The sequence below is a fragment of the Phaseolus vulgaris genome, chromosome 6, assembly GCF_000499845.2.
Source record: "Phaseolus vulgaris cultivar G19833 chromosome 6, P. vulgaris v2.0, whole genome shotgun sequence".
In the NCBI taxonomy this organism is placed as follows: Eukaryota; Viridiplantae; Streptophyta; class Magnoliopsida; order Fabales; family Fabaceae; genus Phaseolus; species Phaseolus vulgaris.
Genome location: NC_023754.2, coordinates 2,034,441 through 2,044,918, shown reverse-complemented (window position 1 = coordinate 2,044,918; position 10,478 = coordinate 2,034,441). Strand labels below are relative to the sequence as shown.

The window sequence follows — 10,478 nt, the reverse complement described above, 5'->3', positions numbered from 1 at the left end:
AGATAAAGAAAATGAATGTTCTAATAGTGTTATGAATGAATAAATACATAGATAAAAAAAATGAGGAAATTAATAATCAAACTTGAATTGAATTTTATTATTAAGCTTGTATGTGTGGACAATTGCTTCTATTGTGACTTTCCGTTCTACAATATGAACATTTTTTTGGCTTATTTGGAATTGAATCATCCATTTCGTTACGAATGCGTTAAGTGCTAGGTCTTCCTGATTGATGTCGACGCATGATGGGGTCAGGTAAGAAATTTGGTCCCGTGTAAGTAGACCAATAATCCTGATTTCGAATTGGATTAAATTGGACCTCATAAGCCTTTAAAATATTGTGCAGACTGTATACTGGGGCCACAAATGTCGTTACCTGTAAATGACAAAATGAGCAAACAACAATTACATGTGAACAAGGCATATGTAAAGCTTGAAATTCCCCACAATCACACCACCATTCATTTAATTTAACTGTGTATGTCATTGGGTAGTGTCGATGTTCGATAGTCAGCATATCTTCTACGTCAAAGACTGAATTTTCTCGGTCATATCTTTGCACCTGACACATAGCAGATTGTGCTTCATTCTTTCATAGCAAATTAATTTTTAACATTACATATACCTAATATAAACAATAAAATTAAAAAAAAAATTCAAATTATGACGTGGCAGAAGTCATGCCAAGTTGGCACGACTTCAGTATGACATGACAGAGTCGTGTCTAATTGGAACGATTTGTGCATATGAAGTCGTGCCGAATTGGCACGACTTGCCAAAATTTGTAATTTTTTTTAAACGAACCCCATTTTAGTAAAAAGCAAAAAAAATAACCTCATGATGGTCAAAACCTCAATTTTCTTATAGTGATCATATACGGTCAGTTAAATAGTGATTATCACAAAATGTTCTTCTATTGCCTTCAACTTCTACCTAGTCATCGCTAGCAAACACAAATATACTTGGTTCAGAAATACCTTGTATGTGCACAGATGGTGGAGCAACCTTGGTTTGATCCCTTAGGAATTGTTGCAAAAAGATCTGGTCGATTCCTTGGATTATGTCCCTCCAAGGAAAAAACAAGGAGTGTTGGGTGCTAGAGGTTTAAACTTTTGGAAAGATGTCCAAATCCTTACAAGCTTGTTAGTTGCTATGCGAGCCTATCTCCACAACTCTCACTTCACGTTAATGTTACTTACCACAATCTTTCTTTACATCGACAATGTCTTTTGTAACCGCTTTTTGATCCATTTATTTAATAACTACTTGGTCGATTCTTTTATTTGAATTCCTCTTGAACCAATCTTTTTGTAAGATGATTGAGTTTTTTTTTAATATACCCCAGTATAGGTTTCTTTAATTTATTTATCTCAAATTTCAATATCTCAATATATATCGTGCCTTTCATATTTTCTGAAATTTTCACATTGCATACTTCATACCATACTTAAGTCTCAAGATTTTACACGATCATTTTTCATTAATCATAAGTACACTATATTCTCTCTTTTTAAGTCATTGTTGGTTCAACCCACATGATTTTGCATTAATCTTTTTTGGAGAAATAGTCCTAACGAATCATGTGAACTTTTGGATGTATTGTTCCACATATAAATAAAAATTATTATTTATAATTTTTAATGAAAATATATCTATGTATTTTGAAAATATAAATTTTAATTATATTTCAGATATAAAAAAATTATTATATTGAAAATAGCAGTAATTTAATTATTTGAACATTAAAGTTTTTAAAAATAATGAAAATTGAAATAAGAAAAAGGGTATTAATAGTAAATGGTGCGGGGTGAGAATATGGAGTTGACTGACTAGTTTGGTGTGTTGTTGATTTACATAATCGATTGCATTGGCGACTATTTGACGGTGAAGGGCTGGCTTATGAGCAATAGCAATAGAGATAAGAATTGGCAGATCTGATCTATCTGAAGGTTTCACGAACGGCGACGGTGATGAAGATGGGGTCTTCACCTTGCTCCTTCTTCCTCTTCCTCCTCCTCTTACTGGGTCTCCTCCCCTCCTCCCTCTCAGAGATCCGCTTCTCCGAGATCCGGGATGACGATCGGCCCATCGTTCCCTTCGACCAGTTTGGCTTCACCCACAGCGGCCGCCTTGAGCTCAACGTTTCCAGACTCTCCCTCTCCAATAACAATTTGAACCTCTCAAAGGTTGGCTTTTTTCTCTGCACCCTTGATTCCTGGCTCCATGTCCTCCAGCAGCTGGAGGATGGTGAGATTCGCTGCGCCCTTCAATCCGATCTCGTCAAGTTCGTATACTCCTTCAATTCTCTCGACGGCAAAGACTCTTTCAACACCGACTACACCGAAACCGACGCCGATCAGTACAACCTGGTCTTCGCCAACTGCCACCCGCAGCAGCTCAAAGTCAGCATGGACGTTAAATCCGCCATGTACAATCTGGACGGAACGAGCAACGCCCGCGATTACCTCTCTGCCGGCAGAACCATCCTTCCCAAGGTCTATTTCGTGCTGTCGCTTGTGTATTTCGCCCTTGCTGCTCTTTGGATCAGCGTGCTCTACAAGAAGCGATTGACCGCATTCCGCATCCATTACTTCATGCTTGCCGTGATCATCTTGAAGGCCTTGAATCTCTTGTGTGAGGCCGAGGACAAATCCTACATCAAGCGCACCGGCAGCGCCCACGGCTGGGATATCATCTTCTACATCTTCAGCTTCCTCAAGGGCATTTCTCTTTTCACTCTCATTGTCTTGATTGGCACCGGCTGGTCCTTCCTCAAGCCCTTCCTTCAGGATAAGGAAAAGAAGGTTCTCATGATTGTCATCCCCCTTCAAGTCATCGCCAACATTGCTCAGGTCGTCATTGACGAGAGTGGCCCCTACGGCCACGACTGGGTTACCTGGAAACAGGTCTTCCTCCTCGTCGATGTCGTTTGTTGCTGCGCTGTTCTCTTCCCCATTGTCTGGTCCATCAAGAACCTCCGTGAGGCCGCCAGGACCGACGGCAAGGCCGCTGTTAATTTGATGAAGCTCACCCTCTTCCGCCACTACTACATCGTCGTCATCTGTTACATTTACTTCACCAGGGTTGTGGTTTATGCCTTGGAGACCATAACCTCCTATCGCTATTCTTGGACCAGTGTGGTTGCTGCTGAGTTAGCCACGCTTGCTTTCTACTTCTTCACCGGCTACAAGTTCAAGCCTGAGGCTCACAATCCTTATTTTGTCATCGATGACGAAGAGGAAGAGGCTGCTGCCGAGGCATTGAAGCTTGAAGATGAATTTGAATTGTAATTCTCTCAAAATACAAAAGTATTGAGCTTTTCCCGAGTCAGGTGTTGGACAACTTTGTATGATGCTCAGCAATGCTCAGGTTTCATCTCAACGACCAGTAGGAATTTTCAAGTTACATTTTATGGATATAGTCATTATTCCTAAATCATTGTGCTATATTTTGTGTTCTGGACTCATGCCAGTTTTTTTGAACTAGTGTCATAATATTCTAAACCCTTGTGTAGTGCTATGAACATATATTACGTCTAAGTATTGATACGGATACCTTGCAAACATTTTTTGTCATGATTGCTTTTATTATAATTATCTTCCACGTTCAAACTTCGGTTCCGTTGGAATTTGTTCGATCATAGTATCATTACTCTAAATTTGTTGGAAACATTGCTATTATCACTGGACTTCTGATTTTTCTTGGAGGGATAGGTATAAGTGTCAAATCAACTGCACCCCTGAGCTAATTGTATGTAAGAATCAGGGTTGGGGTTCTGGAATTTTATCCATACAATAGAAAATCTGGTATCCTAGGTTTGTGGTTGCGGAGGGAAATTCTAACGTGAGTTACTTGGGCCCTAGCAGCATCTATTCCTCAACCATGTTCAACACAAAATTGAAGTCTTGTTCTGATGTGAGAAGGAGTGCAGTGACACTGCCAGTCTGTTACAGAAATGGAGGACTGGATCCTCTGGAGAATGTAAGAAGTAGAACTGGGGCTCTTTTTCTTTCATGAGTCTGTTACAAGCGATTGAACATGATTATGGTCACTTTCCTTATTACCTTGATTCTAACTAGTTCTAAGGCTAGTTGAAAGACTTTCATTATAATGCACTTTCTCTTTTTTAAATTAGTACTATGCAATCTTTGCAAATTAGGTAGTATGTTTTGCTTTGTTACATTAAAATTTGGTGGTGAGCAAGAAAAACTATAAGGTCGTCTACTCTTTCTTCTTACATATTAGCATTGTTAGTGAGAAGACATTGGACGTTGTAGTTTCGATTTCACAAGTAATGTTATGATATCTAGAAAATTCATATTATCTGGGTTGTATCTTTGGAGCATTGTAGAATATCTTAGAGATAATCTCTTACAAGTGATTTCCATATTTCATTATATTTCTTGAGTGGTTCCTTAATTGATTTGTAATTGGTGATTTCTATTTACGAAGAAGACACAGATACAAACAGTAACCCATGTCATGACATGGACAATGTCCAATTATAGTCCAATGTGCACAGCATGTACTTGTCAAATGAAATTTACTACGAGCGAGGTAATAAAAGTTTAAATTGCGAATTAGGATTTATGAATTCATCTTCCCTAAACAAATTGCTAAGTTTTGCATTGGTTATGAGTCCCACAAAATTATTTAGAAATAGGTTTTATTTTACAGCAGAATATGAAAGATAGGAAAAATTCCCAACGTTGGAAGGATAAGACAAATATGAAGAGTCATTGGAGAAATATCAGCATTTTGTGTTCTTTCAATATGTTTGTTTTATCTTTTATCATATTTAAGCTTTGGATGATGAGGCCAGATTTGGGTGTCTGCTGAATTGCTAGGCCGTTTCTTGTGTGTCTGAGTTTGGCAAGTTTTTTTATTTGGATAATAGTTTATCGATGTACTCTGAATGGATGTTGAAATATAATCCAATTCTTGATATAAAAAGTTACTATGCTGGTTGTGGTCCTCATGTACCAACAAGAAAATTATTCATAGTTGTGTTCCAAAAAAGAGTAGGTGTTGAAGGAGTATCAATCCAATGCTCTGATACAAAATGTAACTATGTGACGGTTCCTTTCACATCAACACATAATATTTTCCATAATTATGTTCCCAAAAAGAATCTCATTGGCTGTAACTATGTGACGGTTCCTTTCACATCCTATGAAGGAGTATCAATCCATTACTCTGATACAAAATATAACTATTTGGTGATGGTGCATTATGTACGAACAAAGAATATGTTCCCAAAAAGAATCTCATTCGCTGTTAGTTTTATCCTTCTGAACCTTCTATTCCAATTTTATCCTTCTGAACCTTCTATTCCAATTTTATCTTTCTGAACCTTCTACACCAATTTTATCTTTCTGAACCTTCAATACAGTCCTCCCATCACTGTTCCTTTCCGAATCTAACTTCTTTTCACCCGCTTCCTCGTTTGCTTACTTTTATATGGCCAATCTGATGACACCCAGTCTCTTAAGTCTTGGTTTGTGTGGCCTTTTGAGATGTGCTCGGCTGTGTTTTGGGTCTGGTTGGTATTATTATTGGTTTCTGTTAGAGATTATATATCGACTAGAAATGACTAAATTATAGTATATAGATGTAAATCTCATCTTATAAACCGATTTGTGAAGTTGAATTAATCTTAAAGTCTATTTTCTAAGATGGTATAAAAGCGTATCTTAGCAAGGTTTATTGGATCTACTCTCTTATCCACTATCAAGTTGCTATCCTCCCTTAAAAATCTATTTCCATGCTTGAGATATTCAGTCTTCAGCATAAAGGATTGAATTAGGTTTAAAATTATCTTTTCAAGAATTTCTATGCTGCCCGGTCGGTCATAAATGCAGTATGACCTTTGTCTCTTTGTCCCGAATGAAATCAAACACTCAATCCTACCTTTGTCCTTTACCTTGTTTTTTTTTTCGAGATGTAGTTTGGCTTCTTAGTCTGTGCATCACCTAATTTTTCCCAAGTTTGAAGCTTAGTAAACTTTTATTAGAGGATAAAGCTTAGAATATCTAAGAAATATGTTATGATATGTTGATCTTATCCTTAGAGCATTTTAGAGTATCTTATATTGATATATTATAAGTGATTTCTGTATTTCCTTAAATTTCTGAATTTGCTTTCTTATTTAATTTGATTAGCATTAGGAGTTTAGAATGACAATAGGCTAGAGTTTTATATTTTGTATCACACCAATTTAGGTAACTGAACGTTATATTTATATGTGTATATATATATATATATATATACATACATATATTTATCTTTTTTCCTTCTTCTGCTAAATCTATATAATTTCAAGAAGTAGAACTCCTTGTATAGCTGGTAAGAGTCCAAAGATTTTGATTTGGAATTTTTAGTTGAATTTTAAGTGCATGGGTAGTATTTATCTTGTTGATTAAATCTTTCTTCTATGGCATCTTGGTTCTGTTTTTCTCATCTGATATGGACTATAGACTACTCTGCCTTTGGTTATATTTTAATGTGCAATGTGAATTAAGATTTGCTTGAGCAGCTAGTCTAATATAAAAATTTCTAAGTCGTTTAGCCCCAATTTTTTGGAATCTCATGTACCTCAGTATTCATACACAAGGATGCTTGTTCTTTATGAAATTTTTTGTAGTTTGTGGGTCAATGATTATACACATGTCAAGTTTTTGACAGAGATGGTTGTAGCTTGGAAATTATTCTTGCTTATGTGAGGTTAGTAATCCTAGTTGGGCAATATGATACTGCTTGCTCCTGATATTTGTCTTTCATAGTGTGACAATGGATTTGGACTTGATTATTGAAAAACTATCTGATTCTGCCCCTTCCGAATAAATGGTAAAACCTATGAAGCTTGGCCACCTCATTAAAGATGTGTGTCCTTGTGTCCAACAGGTATCAAATATCACACTCATAAGACGTATCAGCAGAGTATCCAAATTTAAGATGTTTTTTCATCTCTGTCAAGAGATTTTTTCATCTTTGACACAGTTCTGACAATCTCGACACATCATTAATAAGGAGAGACAATAACTTACTCAAAACCTTATTGTGTAACTTTCTACCATAATTATATATATAACTAAAAATATTTAGTTTATTATCTTATTATGTAAGTTTTTACCATAATTATGGTTAAAAAGGAATAAAATCTATATAATTAAAAATATTTAATTTTATTTATTATTGAGCTAAAGTGTCTTTTTTAATGTTGATGATGAAGAAAAGGTGAAATGCTTTAAATAAATTAGATATGTTTTCACTTTTTTTTATAAGACAACAATATTCAGATAAATTGTGATATCTGATTAACTTTTTTTTAAAATAATTATGAATACATAAATCTTGATTGTTAATTTAAAATGATTTTAATAAATATGGTTGTACTGTCGCCCTGCATTTTGGAAGTTAAGTGTTGGAATGTGTATACTTTATAGGGTAGAGGTGATGAAGCTTGATCTAGTAATGTAGAACACAGGGAAAGTAGCTCCATTGATGTTTCCTAATATAAACTTGAATAAAATATAATATGTAATGGAGAAATTTAAAAGTTTAATTTTGATTTAATAACGATAGAATGGGATTTCTTTTACCCCATAATAAATATTTTGGTTTTTATTTGAGACGTATTTTTGTTATTTTAAAGTGTGTGTGTATGTATATTACATAATCGTGTTGTCTCAGGATATTTTTGAAAAGTTAAAATATATTTTTGTTCTAGAATCTTGTATTGAAAATTTATTTAATCCTTTATCATTCAAAATATTGAGTAGTTAACTAAAATTCTAGTCATTTTGTTCTTCCGTCAATTCAGAAGTAAAAGTCTTCACAACTACTCTTTTGTTTATATATATATAAACAAGTAACAACTTTTACAATAGTAAAATCTGAGTTGGTTAATGGTGTATTGATAAATACTTAACTGTTAATTATACAGTCAATATTGATTACTAATATATTAATACTTTTTAATTTCATATTACACATTTTTAAATTGTCAGTAAATTAAAAGATCAAAATGAATACTTTAACAAATAAGAAAAACTCAAGTCACATTGGACAACCTTATCTCGTCTCAAACTTTCTAAATTTCGATTCATGAGGAATGTATTAAACCTTGGATACAATAAATTATTTCATCAAGTAATTTATTCTCAAATACTCAAGAAAATTGCATTCAAAGTGCAACCTTTTTATAAGACAGGCCTCCAATAAGAGAAATTCAATACATTAAACGCGAACTTGTGTTCAAAGCACTATCGCATAACTTATGAGCTTTGATAACTCAGTATATTTGATAGTCTTTTATAATCAAAGCAAATTTCTACGACCATTTCTCCACGCCTTTTTAGTTCGTATATTTGCCATAGTTATGTTACTTCTGCATATATTTCTAATCCATTGAAAGAAACTAAGTATAGCTTGGGATCTCATATGTTTTTTTTTTGTCAGCAAATAATAAAATAAAAAGATATACAAATAACAAGAGGCCCTCACCTCTAAAGAAAAAAACTTTTTAAACTTCCTACCATACACAAAAAAGTAGAACAACTCTCTACAGCATTTACATCAGCTGCATAACCAGATGAATGTTGCATAAATGGCTGCCAAAAAACACCAGCAAAACCAGGACCAGCATATTGAACCTGCGGCTTTAAAGCACTGCATAGGCTCTGGCCTGGCTAGCCCTGCACCTGCATCAACCTTGGCCCCCTTTTCTTAGCTTTCATAACCATGGTATTGAGCTTATATGACTCCCTTAGCAGTTGCCAAAAACTGCACCGAACATGTATACTTCCTTTTAATCAACAAAGCATGTCTACTCCAAGTGCTTAACTTTACTCCCATTCATGTTGGTTATTATAACAGAACCAAACCAAAATTGAACCAGATTTGAGCAAAAACAAAGCTTGATATTGCCTCATCTAAAGGTCGTGATAGTTCTACAGTATAGGACCTTCAAAAAGTTGCTATAATTGCAAAGTTAAATCTGCTCCAGCTGCAAAGAACATGGTTGCTGCAAAACTATGCAATTATGAGGTTGTCAACAGAATTGTGCATCTAACATCACCGTTCCATGATATGCTTTCCCACCTTAGTACCCAATCTTCTCACAGATTTGGCTCTGTAGAGAAACTCAGCTTTGCACTTCAATTATCTTGCACCCTTGCTTATGAACCCCCTAGTTCCTCAAAAGTATGCTTCAATTGTATTACAATTTTGCTGCATCAATTTTCAACCTGTTTGATTCTTCATTCTTCCAAAGGCATTTAAGCCATCAATATACATAATAACCTGCCCTACTACACTAGGGGCTGCACTAGCTGCGGTGGAGCAAAACCAAGAGAGACCAAAAAACAGGAACTCCAAAGAATTGCTACAGCTCACATGTGTACTTGTTCTTCTGCAGCACCACCAGCAGCAAGAAAAAAGGCTCCAAGCATATGTAACTCCTCAACCTTCTATGCCTCTTAACCAACCAGCCTCCCTTAACCAGAGAGACCCTGCAACTTCCAACATGTGCCATCTCAACCAAAACCTTGCACGCAACTCCTATAGATAACCTCAATTGGAGGCCATTTACTCTTGCTTGGACCTCGTGCTCACCAAATGCTCTCCAAAAGTGCTCCTAGTAACCAAAGATCTTGTCAAAAAACCAGTTTCTTCTATTACTTCAAAGACAGCATCAGGACTAGGAGTAAAAGACCAAAAGAATGCCTTGGCTTTTCCTAGCTCCAAGTACTTTGGAAACCTCCATCCAGCCCTCCAAACCCAAAGTGAATTTACAATTTTGAATCTTCACGCTCCTTAAAAGATAACACCTTTGGTCCACCATATATACTGCACAATGCTACAAATAAAAACACAGCACCTGCATACCAAGATAGCAACACATCTGCTCCTTCACAGCTTCAGGCCCTTCTGCTACTCTTCAAAGCTGTGAAAAAAAAAACAGATTGTCCCTGCCTGCATTACCCTGCCTCTGTTCAAACTGTGATAGAAAACAATTTCTCCCTGCCCAGCACTTCCCTGCACCGAACCAGCATCCCAGATGCACTTGATCCAGCAAGGCCTCCCAAAACTTGGACAGCAGACCAATGTGGATGCTTCAAAACCAACAAAACTGCTTTGAATTCTTACATTTCCAGACACTAAAGTAACCACCCAGCATCCAGCTCCCATCTACCACAGGTACCTTCTACGCAACAGGAAGAGAAAATGCACTTAACCATCCTCCACATCAGCAACCTTGCAAGCATTGGCCGGGATTGAGAATCCAAATCTGAGAAAGCAAAACTAAAGGGAGAGGCCCCATGCTTCAACCTTAACCACGCTGATAGTTGAGCTGAATGAAAGATTTCTTCAGCATTGGCTATCCCTTGTTTAAAAACAGCCAAGTTTCCTGATCCCACAACCCAAATATCCTTCCAGACCTGATTCTGTTTAGCAGTAAAATGAGCTAAGTGAAA

At 36.0% G+C, this 10,478-nt stretch overlaps 1 protein-coding gene across 1 annotated transcript; it reads left to right on the top strand.

The window, feature by feature from the left end:
• Positions 1 to 1,774: 1,774 nt before the first annotated feature.
• Positions 1,775 to 3,563, top strand: LOC137830930 (protein CANDIDATE G-PROTEIN COUPLED RECEPTOR 7). The gene has a single exon (XM_068638344.1). The coding sequence runs from the start codon at positions 1,971 to 1,973 to the stop codon at positions 3,288 to 3,290; it is 1,320 nt and encodes a 439-aa protein (XP_068494445.1). The 5' UTR covers positions 1,775 to 1,970; the 3' UTR covers positions 3,291 to 3,563.
• The last annotated feature ends 6,915 nt before the right edge of the window (positions 3,564 to 10,478 follow it).